The sequence below is a fragment of the Misgurnus anguillicaudatus genome, chromosome 25 (genome assembly GCF_027580225.2).
Source record: "Misgurnus anguillicaudatus chromosome 25, ASM2758022v2, whole genome shotgun sequence".
In the NCBI taxonomy this organism is placed as follows: Eukaryota; Metazoa; Chordata; class Actinopteri; order Cypriniformes; family Cobitidae; genus Misgurnus; species Misgurnus anguillicaudatus.
In genome coordinates this window covers 1,818,130-1,841,150 of record NC_073361.2, presented here as the reverse complement: position 1 = coordinate 1,841,150, position 23,021 = coordinate 1,818,130, and the positions used below count along the sequence as shown (strand labels likewise).

Genomic DNA, 23,021 nt, shown 5'->3' with positions numbered 1-23,021 from the left:
TCCTCTAACATTCACATACTGTAACCATTATATAATTTTAAAATGTTTTGCCAATGTTACATTTTAATGTTCTCTCAATATTTCAAATACCTGACCTATTTAGTATAGTTGAATATTTTCCCCTAGTTATGCAAGTCTAAGATCAAGTTCACTAGTTCTACGTCTCATCAGAGCTTTCAATCCATCTAGAATAAGATTCATCTGTTACTGTTTAAAATTGTCAAATGAAACCCATGAGATGGAGAAATTCATGTATCTATAAGACAATACAGAAACCATATTATAAATGATGAATGAGAAATAGTTTGTGAAATAAAATGAATATATAAAAACAAGTAAGGATATACTGTATAGACCATTTTGCAGGATATAAACAACACTGACTGTTTTAGTTTTTTTACACTGAACAAAATATTAATATTGATTAATATTAGAACAATTTAAAACTGAATAAATACATGTTACATAAATGTGAATTAAAAAACTTAAAAACAACAGTGCTTCTGGACTAGTGTTGTTTACATCTTGCAAAGTGGTCTATAAGAAAGAAATGAAATACAGCACAGATGTATGTCTGTACTTATGAATATCATTTATCTCCACCAGAAATTCAAATATCCTTTACATGTTAATTAACCCTAAATTAGCTGATGACTGAATATGATCAGTTTGAAAGTCATGATGCTGGTACAGGAGACATAACCCCATGACTCAGATGAACAAGCCAAATGGATGACTGGATTTTTGCTTGTTGCTTGACAAAATGATCAGGCCAGCAACTACACTGTATAGTCAATGAGGAAAACAAATCTAAGTCAAATTTAAAACATGTTAAATTACAAGTCGCTGTCGTCATCATCAAAATCAAGCACATGCAACTCAGTATTCCTCTTTTTTTCTACTTCTTCATCCTCTGTGCTGTTTGTCGATGTTCTTCTGTCACTGATCTCAGTCTGATGATATTCTTGATAGATAACATTCAGCGCCTGCGCTGCCTCTACAGATACTTTCAACTTTCCCACCACTTCCTGTTCCTCATCCACACTGATAACTAAGAACAACACGGAGAGACAGAGAAACAATAATGTGCTTTAAAAGTTCACCCTGGCATTTTACATTTACATTGACTGACTAAATCTCACCGTCAATTTCTTGTTCAATGACATCATTTCCAGTCAGGAGAAGCTGTCGTAAATCCAGAAAGGCACGGCCAACATCTTCACATTCTTCCTCCTCATTCATGGGCTCACTCACTACAGTAAACTTTAACCTAAATGATATGAGAAAATCCATTTTTATTGTCAAGTGAGATAATATTTTCAGACAGTTATATTTTTCTAGATATTCAGTTTGTATGTCTCTTTACCTGCCCTGGTTGGGGTCGGTGCCTTCCAGCATTGTGTAAAGATAATGTCTCAGAGGAGCTGCTTCTATTGAATCTATATGAATAACTATCAGAGAGGAAAGAAGAATAAAAACATAAAAACATTTTATGGTTTCCTAAGAGTTAAGTTAGATCTCGTGGTGCCCACAGAAGACACACAGCATCTTTGTGATAGTCAGTAGTTTCTGTAACCTGTAAATTAGTAAGGCAAAAGTCATGAGCAAACCAAAAATACATGTACACTATAGATTGGTCGGTGCACTGTAAGGTCCTTTTATGCCAGCATCTGCCATATCCTTAAAAATGTAAATATAATCTCATGATGGGGCAGCATCATTTATTTTTATAACTAGAAGTTATATTACAAAACATTTTAAACATTCGATGACATGTCACTGTAGAGATGCCACCATGCAACGAAGAAATCAAGCATGTGACAAAATGTTATTTTATAGGTAATAAAAATGTACAAGGAAGAGTTTATCAGTGTTCCTGTAACTCAAATAGTAAAGCATTGCATTACCAAGCAAAGGTCACTGTACACAAAAAGTACAGTGCATTCAGGAAGTACTTAGACCCCCTTCACTTTTTCAGTTTTGTTATGTTTCAGCCTGATACTCATTTAAATTCAGTTTTTTCACACTCAGTACCCCATAATGACAGAGTGAAAAGAGAACTCTAAAAGTTATGAAAAAATGTCATGTTTACATAAGTATTCAGACCCTTTACTCAATACTTTGAGTAGTTGTCGAAGCACATTTGGCAGCAATGACAGCCTCAAGGCTTTTGGGTATTACAACTTTCCTTGCAAATCCTTTCAAGCTTGGATGGGAACTGTCAGTGGACAGCCATTTTCAAGTCAGAGCTCTGGCTGGTACATTTACAGAGTTGTCCCTTAACCACTCATGTGTTGTCTTGTTTGGCTGGGCAACCTGCTTTTGGATGTACCAAATTATGGAGGCCACATCTCAGCTACTATCAGGAGAATTGGGAGGCACCTGAGCTAAATTCCAAGTGTTGTTGCAAAGGGTCTGAATATACGTTATTTTTAATACATTTACAGATATTTCTTAAATTCAGTTTTTACTTTGTCAGTGTAGAGTAATGAGAAACAAATTTAAATTATCGTAGCACCTGCTGGATGCAAACAAAATGTAATGCACAAAAATGCTTTTACGGCTTTGCACCTGTTATGGACACAGTTTAAGGCCCAATGTCCCTACCTCTCATAAAGTTATAGTGGATTTCCTCTCCTTTGGTTGGTTTACGTAATGACATGGGGGTTTCTGTTGTTTCCATGGGTATACCAAGCAAGCGATATTCTATATAAACTTGATGCACTGATTGGTTAAGTGCAACTTCAGAAGATGAGTTGAAAGAGAGAGACAGGATTTCCACTCGGAGGGTTTCTCCCTGTCAGACACAAAGACAAACATTTGATTTTACAAACTAGCACTGACTCTTACGGAAGTCGAGAGAGGACATGCACTATTATTATTTTTGCTTGCTTGTTCACGACTTAATTTCTTGTGATCTCGACATAACAAAAGTTGTATTCTTGAGATGTGATTAAAGCTTACTCGATAGAACGTGTTGTTTTGTTTGTAAAAAGCAAAAGCATATTTTGATAAATTAGCATGGATGACCAAATGAGATTTTACTTGGATCAAAGATTCGCTCAAGCTGAAATAGATTTGTCAATATTTACAATTTTACAGTGGTGAATTTATGGACTGTCTTTAAGTTACTCAATATTATACACGTTTCTACTTTTTACAGCATTTAAATGGAATGACTGAAAGTCAACAAACACTCACAAAACCAACGTGCTTATGTGGTTGTCAGCTATAATGCACACTTTTTAGATTGTTGATATTTATTTAAATAAACTGTTAAATACTATTGAAGATAGAAATGTGTACAGTATTACTTTAGAGATGGCCCCTAAATTCACGAACATGAACCATCCAACTTTATTTATTAAGTCTATCAGCTACACATTAGCTACACGTGTGGTAACAGCGAAGACCCCAACTTATGCATAAGCAGTCCACTTCAAAATACACTAAATATTATGGACAGGAAATTACATTATGACATTTGGATTATCATGTCAGGATAACGAGAAAACAAATTTTGTTATCTCGAGATCACGAGAAAATAAGCAAGCAAAATAATAATAGTGCATGTCCTCTCTTGACTCTTAACCATTGAAGGACTCAATCAATCTATGCTAGTACATGAACACAAATTTCTAGATATGTGAGCTTGATTAAAGTATTTCTGCATTATGAAATGTCCAGATCACAATACGTAATACAAATGCATATTTCAGTCCCAGCATTGGTGCAGGGGTTGCCTATGGTCATGGCAAAGCAAAAGGTTACAGACAATCTTGTTAAGCAAGTTAGTTCAACTGTTGACATTGCTTGTTTATAGCAAGTCCCAGTGTGGTAAAAATCAAGTTTTTTTATTGTTGTTTATATGTCTATGTGCTATCTTTAATATATGCATATTAAAAACAGCACATAGACATATAAACACAATTAAAACTTGATTTTCACCACAGTGCACAAACCATGTGCATATTTATCATTCAACATCTTTGCTGTGTATTTTCTCCAAAAAAATTGCCTCAGTTTCCTACGTCATAAACATGACACCACATGTAATTACATCAACGGAAATGCATATTCATAGATCGCAAATACTATATGAGGCAAATTTACCATTCAAGCTATTTTAGGACATGAAGAAATTGCCACAGGTCGACAAAAAGTTCCTTGGACTTTTACCTATGATGTTTTGATGGTTAAATATGAGTTTTAAGCAGTGGCGAGCAGTGACTGAGGCAGGAATGGAAAACTCGTCACAAGATGTATGTAGCCTGTCATGTGTGGCTCATCCTGACAAAATATGCGTTTATGTAAACCTATGTGCATCACGCGTCATGTCAGAATACATGCCTGATGCAAGATATGTCGAAGGGGTTTATGATTAAAGAGACGCTTCCGTTTGCTAGATAATCACTTAATCTCACGTGTTATCAGAGTTAAGTGTTAAGCAAGCGTCTTGCTATCACGTGAACACGAGCATCTCTTTCACATGACGTGGCGCACACATATTTTGACATGAAGAGCAACAAACATGACACATCAAACACATATTTTGAATTCCTGCCTCCTTGGAAGAAAAGTCTCGGCACACCATTGGAGATAAAGAGATAAAATGATCAACTACAACCCCAAAGCAGAAAAAGTTGGGACAAAGTCTTAAATTAAAATTAAAAACAGTGATCTGAAAACCCTTTTTGGGGTGTATTGCACTAAGAAACTATATACTAACCTTTGTCTGATGTTTTACAAGATTCATTTTATTGTCTCTTCAAAATAAACACATATGGCAGTGGTTCATGTGGGTTGTCTACAAATCAGAAGGTTGGTGGTTCAATCCCCGGTTCCACCTGACCAAGTGTCGAGGTGTCCATGAGCAAGACACCTAACCCCAGCTGCTCCCGAAGAGCTGGATTGCGCCTTGCATGGCTGACACTGCCCTCGGTGTATGAATGAGTGAGTGAATGTGAGGCAAAAATATTGAAGCGCTTTGGATGGCCACAGGTCTGTTTAAAGCGCTATATAAATGCAGTCCATTTACCATATATGCATTTTGAGTCTTGCAACATATTCCAAAAAAAGTTGGGACAGTAAAACATTTACCACTTTGTAACATTGCCATTTCCTTTATCAGCATTCAAAAGACGTCTAGGGACAGAAGACACCAAGTGATTCAATGTTTCAGGTGGAATTTTGTCCCATTCTTCCTGTAAACATGTCTTGAGGTGTGCAACAGTATGAGGTCTTTGTTGTCGCATTTTACGCTTCAAAATGCACCACACATTTTCTATTGGAGACAGATCAGGACTGCAGGCAGGCCAGTCCAGCACCCGCACCCTGCTCTTTCACAGCCATGCCTTTGTAAGTGTTTACATTATCCTGTTGAAATATGCATGGCCGTCCCTAGAAGAGGCGTCGTCTTGAAGGCAGCATATGTTGCTCTAAAATCTTTATGTACTTCTCAGCATTAATGGTGCCATCACAGAAGTGCAAGTTACCCTTGCCAGTGGCACTGACGCAACCCCAGACCATATCAGACCCTGGTTTCTGTACTTGTTGCTGATAACAGTCTGGATGGTCCTTTATAACTTTGGTCCGGAGCACCCGATGTCCAAAACCCCCCCCCCCCCACAAAAACGGATTAATCTGACCATAATACACATTTCCACGGTGTCATGGTCCATTCTAGATTTCTCCGACCCCAGAGACTTTGACGGCGCTTATGGACAATGTTAAGATAAGGCTTCCTTTTGGCACAGTAAAGTTTGAAGTGGCATTTGTGGATGTAGTTTCGTATTGTGCTGCTTGACAAAGGTTTGTCAAAGTAATTCTGAGCCCATGTGGTTATATCAGCTATGGAAGAATGACTATTCTTGATACAGTGCCGTTTTAGGGCACGAGGTCACAGGAGTTCAGCTTAGGCTTGCGGGTTGTACAAGGGGACTTTAAGTGAGCTTAATTATTGAACAGTACATTTAGTTTTGTTATATACAGTACATTTAGTGGTACAGGTATTTAAAGATAACTCAAGCCTCTATCTCTGATTTGTTACCCACATGAAAAACTGACAGCACACATATATATTAAACAACATAATGTGCTGCCCACAGATTTGCATCCATGTGTAAAGATTACCTTTTTACAGGGTTTGGGTGGGTGAGGAATTATGATGACATCATTTTCACTTGATTCTCTGGATTCATCAGACTGAAGGACATCGGTGTCACTTCGAGCTGTTTTGGGCAAGCGGTGAAAAAAGATTTAGGCTATTGTATTTTAACTTGAGTAATGAATAAAAAGTATTTGTTGACAAAAACTTCTCACATCTGTCTTCCATCTCATCCTCTCGACCTTCATCTTCCTCCTGTTCCTCCATTTGACCATTTAACTTCAAAAATGAATGTTAAAGTATTGCAGACTGAACTCGTTTTATATAAACACATTTAATTGGGAATCATTCTTGTATTACTTTTCTTACCTGTTCTCTTGATTCACTAGGGCCACTCTTTTGGCTTTGAGAGCTACTTGACTTTGAGATTGATGGTCTGAAATCTGTAACTCGACTGCACTCAGTTGATTTAATAGATGTGGCAGGAGTCAACTGGGTTGACTTTTTGGCTTCTTTTTCTGGAATGAGCAATGCTGCACTCTGGTGGTGTTTTCTCCTAACTGACCTTGATGGTTGTGCCAAACCAGACGGCTGTTTACTGGGATATAAAGCAGCTTCAGGTGTTTGAGTAGGTGTGACTCGTAGAGGTTGAAGGGGTGCTGTTGGGCCTCTTTCAGAAGTTCTTGTAGACATGGATGTGTGAGGCAAAGTAGTCCTGCTCCTGTGGACTGGTGGAGTCTGTAGCTGAGATCACAAGCATTGGATGGTAGTATAAAAAAGACGAGATGTTTTCATCAAATTTTCTTAAGTTAATAATGTAGATATCTGAACTCAATTGTTGACAGAGTATGTTTTCGTGTTTTTTTATTATTTTCAATATAGCTCTCAAAAGCATGGTGTGTGCACATTAACATCATGTAGAATTACTGTAATAGTTGTACGAGTTTCCCAGTTCCAATTTAAAAACTCTACAAACTTCTTTCATTTTGCTATTGTGAAGCCATGTAAAATATAAATAAATGTCAGAAGCCTGGAAACTCACACTGGGCTTTGCCTTGCGTCTCTGTGATACTTCAGCTCTGGACACCATTATCTTGTTCCTTGGTTCTTCTAGGTCTCTTTGTTTTGAGGATGCATCAGGTGGCTGGAAAGGATACTTCCATCTTAAAGTGACTCTGACAGTTCCTCTCGGACAGCCACCAGGGTCTCGAAAAACAAAATCACCTGATGGAGTAACAGACAGTGTGAACCTGTGATGTGTCCACAAGCATGTGCATATACATGAGTGATGTCAGCACTTAACATGGATGTGTTAATTTTATGGATAAAGTGAGTTTGGGGTATTTTTAGTAATACAAGTATACAATACAAGTATAATGTATTGCAGGAACGGAGTTATATACCAGATGTCTTCAAAATTTTGGCGCCAAAGACCCCTTAATGATAAAGAGGAGCAGGGACCACCCGTACATGTATCAAATTAAGTCTAGATTTACATACTTTGTTGTTATAAAGATATTAAAATAATATTTTTTGGCATACTACATAATATTTTATGCCTATAATTTTATTAGGTTATTAATTTTACTTATTTTCCCGCTGGAAATTACCTGTGATTTCCCATAGGAAGCAATGGCATTCCTTGTTCGTCTAGGGGTACCTTAAGCGACTTCATAGTGTTGCAAAAGCCATGTATAATTTTTTGACACCATGGTACATTTTCAAATTTCTGTTACTCTACATTCATACTATCATATTTGTTAAGGTGGTCCTCTGAATGTTTTTAAACAATCATTGATGGGCCATAAGAACCCCTGGTTAAACTGTCACAATTTAACAATGCTCTTTATATTTTTTAAAGACATTCATAAAAAGTTCCTGTTCTTAACCACTTTTATACTGGCTGTTCAGAAAAATGATAGAGTAGGTCTGTTACTAATAGTGTAGTCTCAGCCTCAGACATCACGCCCACAGATTGTTGGCTAAACTTTTGATGTTTTTCGTACACTTTTCTGGAAACCCTGTGGGAATGTCGAAGTCGTCTTTGATTGGTTGAAATAAACCGTATTTCCAGTTGACGCGAGTTTCACGATTAGTTTCGGTCCCTGGAAAACAAAGCTCTGACGTTCCATTAAGGAAGAGAATCAGTCATGTTCACGTGGATAATAATGAGCAGTTATCATGATCAGCTAAACATTGGATTCTCAAAAATATGCAAAGTTCGAGGCATAGACTCTCTAAAAGACGTCCAAGAGTTTTGCTTGAGGCAGTTAGTGGAGTCAAAAAGTTTGGTGTCCTGAATTGCTTGTATGTGTTAAAAAGTGAAGAGATATGCATCAAACAGATGTTTAACGGGAGCGTCTCATTGGTGTGGCTGTTGATGAAGTGCACAACGTTGTTCTATGGTGAGTAATGTTGTTTATTTAGATGCTATTCGGTTGCGGCTGGTTATATTAATAACTGACTTGTTGCCAGCTGGCTCGTTATTGTGGGGAGTCCAAAACGTGACGCTAGATGAAACAAACTGTGATTGGTTGTTTGACATGTCGGTCAGCCTCGTTGCAATTATAATATACTGGCCCCCTTTCTTTTAATAATATGTAGTATTAGTTAAATGGCTAAGATTTTAATGAAAACCACAGATAAAAGCGATTTTGTGAAAAAGGTTTTCCAAAAATCTCATTCTGCCCCCTCTTTTAAAATGGTTTAATCTGATCCGACAGTTTTTAAATTATTCAGTTCAGTTAGTGACAAACATCAGAGGTAGCCAATGATAATGTAAGTCACACCTTCAGCATGTAAACATAACCAATCAGAGTGAGGCTGCCGCTAAACTTTGTGGTTGAAGTTTACAGTGGAAGAGCAGGAGACTGACTGACTGACTGAGAGCTGTTGTTTCTCAAGAGATGTTCTTTAACATGACAGGTTAGTTGTTGTCATCTCAAAGCCCGATTTACATTAGTGGGGTGAAGACTTGTTGCTACCGCTGCCGGTGTTTTCACGTCATTTTCCGTTACTGTATTGTCGGACGTTTCGCCGCCGTCGTGAAGTTGCGGCAGCTGTGTTCAGAAAGCGATCAAACGGGGGGTTTTGACAGGTGGAGCTGAGGTGGTCACCTCGCGGTGATGATTTAATGAACTTTTAATGAGCTTGTCTAGAAAAAGTCCTGACTATTACTGATTCACTATTTGATCATTGTGCCCATTTAAATACCTCTGATTGGTCGACCTGTTGCAAGTGCCTGGAGTGGGATCGGTGTCTTCGCCAGGTAAGTGGGAGGCGTCTGACATTCACTCTTATCAAACACATACACCCACAGGCTGCCCACATTCAGATACTCCAATACATCCATAGTCACAGCTAATGGATAGGTTACTGAGTCTTCAAAGACAGGATCTGCACAGCTCTGAATGATGGGTGTGGTGTGAGGTGGTAGATCATAAAGGCGATAAGTTATGTAAGCATCAGGAAGCAGTCCTGGCCAACGTGTACTAAGACCCACACAGCGTTCAAGTACAATCTCGAGCTCATTGGGTATTCCTCCACCGAAATCAAATATTTCCTGAAAACAAAGATTGAAGGTTTAATAAGTGTTATAGACCAGGGTGTACACCCTATTATTTTCTTGGAAGATACGGTTTGAAGTATTTCCTGAATTTAAAGCTGCTCTTGTGGATACAATGAAAAGCACAGTTACAAGAAGCGTCAAGGGGTGTCAAAGCTGTCACAAATGCATCATAGAAGTATTCCATATAACTCTCTTAAAGGGTATACTCCATCGAAAAATTTAAATTACCCCATGATTTTCTCACCCTCAAGCCATCTGAGGGTTTCGATAAAGGACTCAAGGTATCGGTGTGATTTGCCACAAAAATATCCATACCATATCTGGTAACGCCGCAATCTTGAACTCCACAAGAGAAATAGCAAGTATTCATTGCCATAGGTACGATGCGCAGTAATGTAGTGGCATAGTGACGAATGCGGGGGCGGAGGCGCAGAGCAAGGAGCAAAACAACAATGCCAGGGACAAGTGAGAGTCTCTTCTTGTGAGAGTCTTTTCTCTCTGGATCTTGCGCTTCGTACGCTAGTTGCTGTCAAGTGAATGCTTATTGGATTTTACTGGAAGCTAGTTATTATATTTTATAAAGTTTTAAATATGGATATTTTTCTTACAAAATCGCATCGATTGCTGTGTGGATTATGTCTGTGAAGGATGGATGCACTTTTTGGGCTTAAACTCAGAAATTGTTCCCTGGTCCTGTATGACTATCGTTATAAAATTTGAAATAGCAAAGGAGATTTTTTAATATAACTTTGATTGTGTTCATCTAAAAGAAGATGGTCATATAAATCTCGGATAGCTTGAGGGTGAGTAAATCATGGGGTAAATATGATATTTGGCTGGAGTATTCCTTTAACTGTGCGTTCAAACCAGACACAAAAGAGGCGGAAAGCGCTAGTGACTTAACATGTAAGTCAATGCAAAGACATAAATAGGCATCCTGCAGCGCAGTAAGCGCGAATGACGCAAATTGAGTTGAAAAATCTGAACTTTTCGAACCACGTTAACCAATCAGGAGCTTGCTCTAGCAGTGACATGATTACAGGAAACGAGCAGAGGCAGAAAAACAAAACAACAATGGAGGACAATCGCTATACGAGACATCTTCGTACTTTTACAGAATTAAAAGGATCTTGTTCGGAAGAAACTGAGTGTGGAGGTCGAACAATCTGATAAGTTTACTCAATTTGAGCTATATGATGTGAATTTATGCTTGAATGTCTCGAATGACTAGAATTTCATGCGCAAAAATGAAGCGAATAAACTAAAAATCTCGCGTTTTTGCTGCCTGGTGTGAACACACAGTGAGCCTTTTTCACACACAGATTCCATAAATACACTGATACTGTAGTGTGTCCAAGGATCATTTGAATTTAGTTCATTCACACTGCCAGTGATTTTTTTTGTGCATGCGTTCACACACATCCCATAAAGATCCTGTGTAAAGACACATGACATTAGACTATGATGTGTAATGTTTTTATAATTTTACACTTTCGAAGAATGCTCTTAGAACTTTTGTTAACTTGGAGGATTGTTCAAAATAGCTGTTTTAGTCTTTTATGAAAGAAATAAATCACATACACATTGTGGCATTTACCTCTGGTTTCTCAGGAGCCCATTCTGTACCTCTGGTGTGTCTTACAGCTTCTACAGTTTTTATTATAGATTTATCTGATTGTGGTTCTGTACATTTCTCCTGTGGGTGTAAACATACCCAGAATTCAAGAACACCTATAACTTCCCCTTCAGTCCCTGCAGAAAAAACACATACCATGGAGTACAGTGTGGGTAAAATGCAGTGCCAACTATTACGGCATCAAGCGACAAAAAATAATGAAAATTTTGATGATGTTATCATAATTAAAACGTTTCTCCTACCTGTGATGTTGGCTCTGTTTTTCATCCGTTCACCTCTATGCTGTAGCACACCCATTAAAGAGATCTTCGCTCTGCCACGTGTCATAAAGCGCACCCCACCGAGTGCCTGGTGCATTTCTGCTGTGATGAAACCACCCTGAATCCTGAGTTTCTCCAGGTCAAATTCAGTGAGAGCATAATGAGATGTAAAGCCATAATTTGGCTGTTCTCCAGACATTAAAGAAGTAGAGAGGGTCTCAAAGTCAAGAAAGCCATAGGTGCAAAAAGTCACTAGCCCTTTGTAATCTCCTGTGTCTTGTCCCATGAGTCTTAGTCCCAGTGGTGTAAATGTGGCTCCTGTAAGATGTATCTCTAGAAGAGACTCTTTCTCTTGCAGATGTGGGAATATGTTGTATTCTTCAGTAGATTGGACTGAATGTTGCTCTACCCCAGTCCAGATGTACTGGAGCGGGATTGTCCGTTTGTAGTTTGCAGGACTGTACGCTAACTCTTTGAGCTGAACTGAAATTAATTAGCAGAAATCTTTAATAATTAAAAAGAATATTGAATGAAACTATAGTAATACTATATAAATAGCTGACCCTATAGCGAATGTTCTTGTCACAATATATAAGGTCATTTTCACAAAGGATGTCTGATGTTTTGAGAAGAATATAAAAATCTGTGCAATTTAAACAATTATGAATCACAAAACATATGACAACACAAAAATGTAAAAATATTCAACCATATTACGAATTTTGTTTAACATCCGGAAAATACATTATGGGGCGGTTTCCCGGACAGGGATTAGACTAGTCCTAGACTAAAATAAATGTAAGAGCTGTCCAAACTGAAAACAACTTGCAATGACATATCTTAAAATACATCAGTGCCCCTTGTTTTGCCTCAAAATGAACCTGCATTAACGACGACAGTGGGGCCTCCAGCCTTAGTCAAACGGGTTGGCACGTATGGTCGGGTTGCGATTTTAGCGCTTTCATGTGTCTTGTGAATAGTATGCCATACAGACCCGTTTGCCACTGAACCTGCATTAACGACGACAGTGGGGCCTCCAGCCTTAGTCAAACGGGTCGACACGTATGGTCAGGTTGCGATGTTGGCGTTTTCTCGTGGTCTTGTAAATAGTATGCAATATAGACCCGTTTGTCACTGAACCTGCATTAACGACGACAGTGGGGTTACAGGCCTTAGTCAAACAGGTCGACAGGTTTTATTTTCTCTTAAAGACCGGAAGGTGACCCTTAGTTACCATATATACCGTCGCAGTGGGCCCCCAATTTGCAAAATCCTCAACTGTGGATAATATAATTATGCCGCAATAGTTAGTCTGTCTGAAACTAAGCTGATTAAACCACATCACTGTGTGACACTTGCATTACATGTGAACGGCCCCTACGCTAATATGATTTTGTTTTTCTCTCCCTGTCTCGTCCTCGACCCCGAGGACAATGGGACAAACAGACCCAGTTCCGGTAGATGTGAAAGTCGACTCACCTCTGATCTACTGGTCGTCCTTCAACGTGATGCCCAGCTGATGCCTGACCAATGATCACAGGCAGAACCCGCTTAATCTCCGCTTAATCTCCTTATCCGTTTATATGTGTGTATATACATATATATATATATCTCCCAAGGGTTTTTCCCTCCTAGGACTTTTTTTATTTCCTCGGCTAAACAGCCCGGGGTTTTTTTTCTCCTAGGGTTTTTTATTCCGGGGAGGCAGCCTTCTTGGGCTTAACTTAGCTTCCTCTTCTAGACGTTACATTAGTAATACGCTCGCTTATAATGTTGAGTCATAGCCGCAGCAAATTTGACTGCTTATGCTATCGTGTATTATGTTGTGCTATCTGTCGTTTTTCTGTGCTTTTACTGCTTCTATTAATGTAAAGCTGCTTTGAAACAATTAACCATTGTGAAAAGCGCTATATAAATAAAATTGAATTGAATTGAATTAGTAATGTTTTTAGTAAGGCATGTTTGTTAAAACTAGTTATATTTCCTAATCAAACTAAGGCCTAGTCCTGGCTTAAGCTAATTCCTGTCCGGGAAACCAACCCCTATATGTATGTGTTGAATTTTTTCCATTACATGGTAAAATTATGGCAGTGTGGTTTTTGAAATGTAACCACTTCTCTGATTGACAGCTAACCCTTGTCTGCTCTCCTTATATTGTTTTGTAACTATTCCTCTGACCTTGTAAATTACTGATTTGAAGTGCTCTACTGTTCAGCAGTTTGTCTTTTTCACCAGTCCTTCTCCTGTTCTCCTCATTATCTCTCTTAAATCTCTCCATAACGGTCTTCATTTCATTCTGTAAAGGAAACATTCAGATTCATACACAATATTATTATTATTATTCAAAACTTTATAAACACTTGACTTAATGTTTGTCATGATCTTCAAATTCTTTTAATCTGAAAGTATATGCTTAAATTTACTCACCACCATGTCATCCAAAATCTTGATGTCTTTCTTTGTTCAGTCGAGAAGAAATTATGTTTTTTGAGGAAAACATTGCAGGATGTTTCTCATTTTAATGGACTTTAATAGACACCAACAATTAACGCTTAACTCAACACTTAAAAGTTTTTTTCAACGGAGTATCAAAGGACTATAAACGATCCCAAACGAGGCATAAGTGTCTTATCTAGCAAAATGATTGTCATTTTTGACAATAAAAATAACAAATATACACTTTTAAAGCACAACTTCTCGTCTAGATCTGGTCGTGATGTGCCAGGTGACCCCACGCAATACTTCATGACGTCAAGAGGTCACAGAAGACGAACGCGAAACTCCGCCCCAGTGTTTACAAGTGTGAAGAAAGAGGACCGTTCCTACGTTGTTGTATGTCAACTGATACTAATGAATGTCTTTGTGTCAGTTTATTGTTTACAATGGTCCGCAAATGTGCGTTTTATATATGTAACACGTGACCTCCCTACGTCACTACGCATTTAAGTTAGGTCGCGCTGGACCGAACCTAGACAAAAGTTGTGGTTTAAAAGAGCATATTTTTATTTTTCTTGTCAAAAATGACAATCGTTTCGCTAGATAAGACCCTTATGCCTCGTTTGGGATTGTTTATAGTCCTTTGATACTCCGTTGAAAAAAACTGTTACGTGTTGAGTTAAGTGTTAATTGTTGGTGTCTATTAAAGTCCATTAAAATGAGAAAAATCCTGCAATGTTTTCCTCAAAAAACATAATTTCTTCTCGGCTGAACAAGGAAAGACGTCGGCATTTTGGATGACATGGCGGTGAGTAAATTATCTGGATTTTTCTTTTAAGAAAATGGAATATTCCTTTAAGGGGTGGTTTCCCGGACAGCGATTAGCTTAAACGAGGACTAGGCCTTAGTTTAATTAAATATAATTAGTTTTAACAAACATGCCTTACTAAAAACATTACTTTTGTGCATTTTATGGCAAAACAAAGGCCACTGATGTATTTTAAGGTGTCAGTGCAAGTTGTTTTCACTTTGGACAGCTCTTACATTTATTTTAGTCTAGGACTAGTCTAATCCCTGTCCGGGAAACCGCCCCTATATGTTTAAACTTGTGTTGACAAAAATATAATTGTGTAATCCCAGCTGGCACATCAGTAGTATGTTGATCTGCAACATGAACAATGGTTGACAAAAAATTTAATTTTGGTTGCAAGTAATAATGAAAATCTCACTGAAGTCATAACATTGACAACTTCTAGTAAAGCTCATACTAAGCATTAACCGATGTATAACTCCGGCTGATGTTGATATTTGAATTAGAATTATGGTGATAAGTGTAAAGTTGCTTTAGTTATGCTTTTGACCTAGTGTTGAAGTTCTCGAGACCGGTCTCGGTCTCGAGACGGTTCACAAGACCACTTTTTAAAGGTCTTGGTCTCATCTTGGAATCAACCGCATTTTTACTCTGCCTCGTCTCAGTCTCAGACAAAGAGGACTCGGAATTTTATTTCAAGACCAGCCAAGACCACAACTGATGGCACATCACAAATTTATTTTTTATCATTAATTTTATGCAGTTTATTCAGGTTTGGCATTGTTTAAGCATTGTTTAAGTTTCTCCCAATGACAATTTTTCTAATTTTATTACTAAAAACACTTGCATTGTGTTAAGTGGATGGCACGCCATGGAAAGACAGTTCAGATTAAATGGTTAAGTTGATTTCAGCTCTTTATTGTTTGTTTACTTTATATTCTATTTCCCTTACCTACCCCATTCCCTAACCCCAACCATCACAGAAACCCTTCTCCTACTTCACATTTTCAATAAACATCATTCTGTTTGATTTATAAACTTGTTTCCTCATGGGGACATCAAAATATCCCCACAAACTCACAAAAACACTGGTATTCCTATCTTTGTGGGGACAATTGGTCCCCACAACGTGATAATTACCAGGTACACACACACACACACACACACACACACACACACACACACACACACACACACACACACACACACACAGAGACAAGAAGTTTTATCAAAGGGTTTTAATGCAGTGACTTGCACTGGTCTTGGTCTCGACTTGGTCTCAACCCTTTAAAGTCTTGGGGCCCTATTTTAATGATCTGAAACGCAAGTGCGAAGCGCAAAGCACAAGTGACTTTGTGGGCGGATCTTGGGCGCTGTTGCTATTTTCCCGGCGGGAGAAATAACTCTTGCACCATGCGCAAATCAATAAGGGGTTGGTCTGAAGTAGGTTCATTATTCATAGGTCTGGTTTGGGTGAATGTCAAATAAACCAATCAGAACGCTATCCAACATTGCCTTTAAACGCAAGAGTGCAAGTTCCATGGCGGGTTGCATTATTATGACGGATTTACCAGGCGCACGCCAGGAGTGGTTCACAGCCGAGGAGACCCACGTTCTTGTAAGAGCAGTCAAAGACAGAGAAGTTGTGTCACCACTAGGGGCTGGCTGTGTTTGGCTAAAGCCACGCCCCTTCTCAACTCCCACCTCGAGGAGGTCCCCAAAGCCGACCCAATGACCAGACAAACACGGAAACAGGTAAGTAAAATTTAAAACAAGCTTTATTGAAATCTTAAATACTTAAAAGGATGGGGGGGGAAATTTCGGGGAAAGGGGAATTTTAAAACTAATGGCTTCTTCTACTCCCTCCAGGGAGACTACAGCCACGGGTGACAGGGATGGGAAAACGGGGGTGCCAACCACCATCAACGGGGGAAAAAGGAAACGTCAGGCTCCCGCCTGGACCCTGCTGGCCGTGGCGCCCTCCTTCTTCTCTTCCTGGAGGCAGACAACTTCTGGTGTGGCTGTTAGGGGTTTCTCCACTGTCCGTGCCCAATGGCTTACTCTCGCCTTCTTCTCTTTCCACAGGCGGCCACTAGGACAACAAAGACACTGTTACTGACTTTGAAAGGGGTCTCACCGGCTCCCTGCTTACAGCTTCCTGGGTAAGTATCACGTTCACCGTCGATTCCTCAATGACTCACTCTTGTCTTCTTCTCTCTCTCCACAGGTGATCGCTAGGACACAGAAACACTGTTATTGGGCTTTGAATGGTTCTCACCAGCTCCGTTGCTTACAGCTCTCTGGGCACGTATCTACCTCACCGTCGGCTCCTTACTGACTCTCTCTCGTTTTCCTGTCTCTCTCCACAGGTGATCGCTAGGACACAGAAACACTGTTATTGGTCTTTGAATGGTTCTCACCAGCTCCGCTGCTTACAGCTCTCGGGGTAAGTTTCACGTTCACAGTCGGCTCTTTACTGACTCTCTCTCGTTTTCCTTTCTCTCTCCACAGGTGATCGCTAGGACACAGAAACACTGTTATTGGTCTTTGAATGGTTCTCACCAGCTCCGCTGCTTACAGCTCTCGGGGTAAGTATCACGTTCACAGTCGGCTCTTTACTGACTCTCTCTCGTTTTCCTTTCTCTCTCCACAGGTGATCGCTAGGACACAGAAACACTGTTATTGGTCTTTGAATGGTTCTCACCAGCTCCGCTGCTTACAGCTCTCGGGGTAAGTATCACGTTCACAGTCGGCTCTTTACTGACTCTCTCTCGTTTTCCTTTCTCTCTCCACAGGTGATCGCTAGGACACAGAAACACTGTTATTGGTCTTTGAATGGTTCTCACCAGCTCCGCTGCTTACAGCTCTCGGGGTAAGTATCACGTTCACAGTCGGCTCTTTACTGTTGGTCAGCAGGGGGGCGAAGGCCACACACCACCTCGCCGGGTCGAGCGCCGCCCTATCCCCACGGTCCGTGGGCCGATCGAATTCCGGATAGGGGCGCCCTTTCGTAGGGACCCGGGGGCAGCGGACCCGTTCGCCTCCGACTCTGCGATGACACACACACAGGTAAGTTTATACCACAATTGCTTTTACTATGTTACTCACGGTCGTTCCTTCTGTAGGTCAGCAGGGGGGCGAAGGTCACACACCACCTCGCCGGGTCGAGCGCTGCCTTATCGCCACTGTCCGTAGGCTGATCAAATCCCAGATAAGGGCGCCCTTTCGTAGGGACCCGGGGGCAGCGGACCCGTTCGCCTCCGACTCTGCGATGACACACACACAGGTAAGTTTACACCACAATTGCTTTCACTATAATACTCACAGTCCTCCACAGTACTTGGCCTGCGTCTCTTCACTCTCTTGAACAGCACACCGCGTATGATGGCAATAAGGTCTACGGTCGTTGGCCCCGGCGTCCTCCTTCCAAGGGAGAGAATGGATGGTGCGGGGTTCCTCTGACAAGACACACGGCAACCCACGGCAAATACACAGCACCACTCTATCGTGAAAAAGCTTATAATATGTAAAATCTCACTCACCACACTGCAAGTGCAACACCACGAGGGGAAACGCCCGGTCTCTTCCACTGTGCTTGGGGCTAACGTAGAGGCGGTGGCAGAAACGACCAGACCAGAGTCGCGTTGCGGTGGCTGTATGAAATATATATGCTGCTGGCGGCTCGCCCACCACGCTACTGATAGGGGTAGGGCCGCCTTCCTACTCCTGGAGGACTCCAACGAATCACAACATGCAAGTTTCCGCTAGTTACACTACACCATGGGCATACTCACAGCGGATAGCCTTTGTGTACGTTGTGCAGTGCGATCAAATCGCTTCTCGTTTTTCTCCGTTCAAATTACTAGTTGGACTGTAGTTCCTTTTTCACCCATAGGGTTGTTCCTTAAATCCAGCCGGTCCACCGTAACTGCAACGAGAGAAGAGGGAAAGAGAGAAAAATATATCCAGCCCCCACGTCTAGCAATGAGCACAGCTCCGTTCCTCCGCACACACTTCGAACCCCAACTGTCATCTAACTGTGCTTTTTGTACTTCTCCTTACGCTCCCATTATCCAATTACCCGGCGATCTCGTTAACTAGCCACAGCTGTGCTCAATCCGCTGATTACAGCCTTCGCAACGCTGCCGGATGTCCGGTGTTTCCATTTTTCCGGTCGGGGCGGAAACATCCGGGCGGAACCAACTTCCTCAATTTTTGGTTCCGCCCTGACAAGTCGTCACCCTGTGACATCCTCCCCCGCCAATACATTCCAGTCCCTGGAATGCCTTTGAGTAGTCCACTCACCATAGCGGGAAGGGGGCCGGCCGCGGTTCTCCCGTTGGGAGCGTCTTACAGGGGAGTCAGGTGCAGCGGGCTCGGGCACAACCTCAGGTTGTCCTTGTGCGGCCAGGGGTTCGGCTGGCTCTGGTGCTGGTCCTGGCTGCCTCTGGGCGGCCGGGGGGTCAATTGGCTCAGGTGCAAGATCGGGCTCTCCAGGGGCGACTGGGGGTGGCGCCACCACAGGTAAACCTGGTACTACAGCCCATCCTTCCATCCAGGGGGCTGTCGGTGCCGGCTCCGCGACTACCTCCTCCGTGACCTCGGGGAAATTTGGACAAGGGCGAATCATATTTCGGTGTACCACCCGCTCCGGGCCGGCCTCTCCTTCCGGCCGGATGGTATACACCGGCTGACCCGGTCTCTGCTGCCTACAGACTACGTACGGGATGGCCTCCCAACGGTCGCTCAGCTTTCCTTTGCCTTGCCGCCGGTTATCTCGTACCAGGACTCTCTCTCCTGGCAGCAAGGGGGCTTCCCGGGCTGTTCGGTCGTACAACCGCTTGTTCTTTTCTCCGGTGGCCCGTATTTTCTGAGATACCTGCTCATAGGCAAAGTGCAGCCGTTGGTGGTGGCGCCCTACCCACTCAGTCACACTTCCTTCCTCCTGGCTCGCGGCCGCTCCCAGGACCAGGTCCGTCGGCATCCGCACATGCCTACCGAACATCAGATAAGTGGGGGCATACCCCGTCGTGCTATGAATGCTGTTGTTATAAGCTTGTAAGAGGTTCGGTAGAGCACTCACCCAATCACTCTGCTTGCGTTGATCCAAGGTCCCTAAGAGCCCCAGCAGGGTTTGATTAAACCTCTCGCAGCAGCCGTTTCCTTGAGGGTGGTAGGACGTCGTATGGGTCTTCGTGCACCCATACAGCTGGCATAATTCCCGGATCACCTTTGATTCGAAGTTTGCCCCTTGGTCTGAGTGTAAGAACTCTGGACATCCAAATGTTTGGAAGACGTGCCGCCATAAAGCCGTTGCGGTGGTACTTGCCGTCTGATCGAGGGTGGGGATTGCCCATGCATATTTCGTAAACAGGTCGGTGATTACTAAGATGTTCGGATAACGGTCCTGTGGCCGGCCCAGGGTCAGGAAATCCATCGCCATGATGTGAAGGGGGGCTTTGGCACATATGGGTATCATCGGTGCTCGGGCCTCTCGTCGAGACTTGAATAACGTGCACCTGGGGCAAGCTTGGACCAAGCTACGCACTGATGCTTCCAGTCCCGGCCAATAGAAGAACCTGCGTAGCAGTGATACGGTCCGTTCTTGTCCCTGGTGTCCCAATTGGTCATGGTAGGCAGACACCAGGGCTGCTGTTTGATCGGCGGGCACCACGATCTGGCGTACCTCCTCGCCCAGCTTCGGATCACTTACTTTTCGGCAAAGTACCCCCTCCTGTATCTCCAGCTTGTCCCACTGTCCCAGCAGTCTCTTCCCCGTCTCTGTCTGGGTCAGCCTCTCGGACGACGTTGGTCGCCGGCCTCGCTCTACCCACATCCTCACCTGCCATAAATCTTGATCCTGGGCCTGTCTTTCCTTCCACCGGCAGGGGTCCCAACCCCAGCTCCCGGGTACCGCCTCCTGCTGGCCTCCTGGTGCTTCCACAACCCCTATCAGGTAGCCTTCCTCCTGGCTTTCCTCTTCGTGGCCATCACAGCCACCGGGGCCGTCCACCTCTGGCAATCGGGACAGGACATCCGCGTTCGTGTGTTCCCGACCGGGCCGATACTGTAGTTGGTAATTGAAGTTGGCAAGTTGTGCCACCCAGCGCTGCTCCACCGCCCCCAACTTCGCTGTCTGTAAATGAACCAGAGGGTTATTGTCTGTAATCACCGTCACCTTAGCACCCCAGAGGTAGTCCTTGAACTTCTCGGTCAGGGCCCATTTCAGGGCCAACAGCTCCAACTTGAATGAGCTGTAGTTCGCGTCGTTCCTCTCCGCTGGGTGAAGGCTTCGGCTTGCGTAGGCGATCACCCGTTCCGTACCCGCTTGTCGTTGGGCCAAGACTGCTCCCAGCCCCAGGTTGCTAGCGTCTGTATACAAAAGAAATGGCTGGGTAAAGTCTGCATAGGCCAAGATAGGAGCCTGTGACAACTCCTGTTTTAACCTCTGAAATGCCCCTTCACAGGACTCGTCCCAATCAATAGAGGGTGACCCCCGCCCCCGGTTTCGCCCTGTGCCGACCAGTAGCTGGTTAAGGGGTTTGGCAATCTTTGAGAAATCTTTTATAAACCGTCTGTAGTATCCCACAAATCCCAGAAATGACCGCACTTGCCTCACAGTCTTTGGTGCACTCCAGTCTCTCACCGCGGAGACCTTCCCAGGGTCTACGGCCACCCCAGCAGCGCTGACCACATGGCCCAGGAACTGGACTTTCCGCCGCAACAGATGGCACTTGTCGGGTTGTAACTTCAGCCCATATTTCTCCATCGCCCGGAAAACCTCTTCGAGGTGTCGGAGGTGTGAATCGAAATCTGGGGAATACACAATTACATCATCCAAATATACCAAGACTGACTCCATTAACTGACCTCCAAGACAGCGCTGCATGAGGCGTTGGAACGTGGCCGGAGCGTTACAGAGCCCGAAGGGCATCCGTTCCCACTGGAATAGTCCGAACGGGGTCGTAAAGGCGGTCTTCTCTCTATCGGCCTCGGCCACTGGCACCTGCCAATATCCACTGGCCAGATCCAAGGTGGAGTACCAAGCGGATCGTGTGAGACCGGCAAGGGAGTCTTCAATCCGGGGCAAGGGAAACGCGTCTTTCTTGGTCACCAGGTTAAGCTTCCGATAGTCCACGCAAAACCTCCAAGCTCCTGACTTTTTCTGCACAAGTACGATGGGGGCTGCCCAGGGGCTACTGCTTTCCCGGACGACTCCTCGCTCCAGCATGCCCTGCAGTAGCGAGCGTACCTCTGCATACAAGGTGGGTGGGATCGGCCGGTACCTCTCTCTACTGGGCCCTGCATCTCCAGTCGGTATATGGTGTTCTACCACTTTCGTACACCCATAATCTTCCTCGTGTCTTGCGAATACATGTTGCCATTTCTGAAGGAGGGCTTGGAGTCTTTGTGTCTGCGCCTGTTCCAACTCTTCCCCTTGCAGGGACTCGCCTGCCAAGTGCTTCGGCACGTCCCTCCTTCTGTTGTTCGGAGGGGCTTCCATCTGGGTCAGGGCCACCTCGATGACATTGGGGCACACCTGACGGAACCTAACGTCCCTCTCCTCTCTCACCTGGTGGGGCGCGACCCCCGTTAATCGGGCCAGCCGCTGGTGTCGGTGTAAGTATACTGGGTAGGGGTGGTCGTTTCGGACCTTCACAGGGACCCTCCCCCGACGGACCGCCGCTAGGCCTCGGGCTACTTCCACTTGGGGGCAATCGGCGTGAGGTTCAACCAACACCCATTCTTCGGGGCCAACTCCTCGGGGGGCTACTCTCACCCACACCATGGCCTCACTCCTAGGAGGAATCGACAGAGCGAATCGACACATCACCCTTCCTACCTCTTCCCGGCCTCTGCGGACCTGGGTCATCTGGACCCGACGACAGTCGGCTACTACTTGCTCCCATAGGGGCCTCTCGACAGGGGGGATCCTAGGGCCGGGCTTAGCCCGAAATAACTCTTCCCAGCATTCGGAGAGGACGTTCATCCCTAACAGGGCTCGATGGGCACCCAGACATCTGTCCTCCACGATAATCACTCCTTTTTGGGGAACTATCACCCCATGAACTTCTAAGTCCGTCAACCGATAGCCAATATAAGGGATCTCTAGGCCGTTGGCGCCCCGCAACGTCAGCCAGGGGGCCTCCCCTCCTTGGGCACTCTGCTTCCCAAATACTTCCTGCGAGAGACTTTCCGCAAAC

General features: G+C 43.3%; 1 protein-coding gene across 1 annotated transcript in view; it reads right to left on the bottom strand.

Annotated features, from left to right (window-relative positions):
• Positions 1–575: 575 nt before the first annotated feature.
• rpgrip1 (RPGR interacting protein 1) overlaps positions 576–23,021 on the bottom strand; it is an 80,872-nt gene continuing 58,426 nt past the window's right edge. Inside the window, 12 exon segments of the mRNA XM_055182177.2 lie at positions 576–1,051; positions 1,143–1,270; positions 1,367–1,451; positions 2,608–2,797; positions 6,133–6,230; positions 6,322–6,385; positions 6,476–6,850; positions 7,149–7,330; positions 9,320–9,668; positions 11,272–11,426; positions 11,553–12,053; positions 13,749–13,866. Coding sequence (XP_055038152.2) covers positions 837–1,051; positions 1,143–1,270; positions 1,367–1,451; positions 2,608–2,797; positions 6,133–6,230; positions 6,322–6,385; positions 6,476–6,850; positions 7,149–7,330; positions 9,320–9,668; positions 11,272–11,426; positions 11,553–12,053; positions 13,749–13,866 — 2,460 coding nt within the window. The 3' untranslated portion in view covers positions 576–836.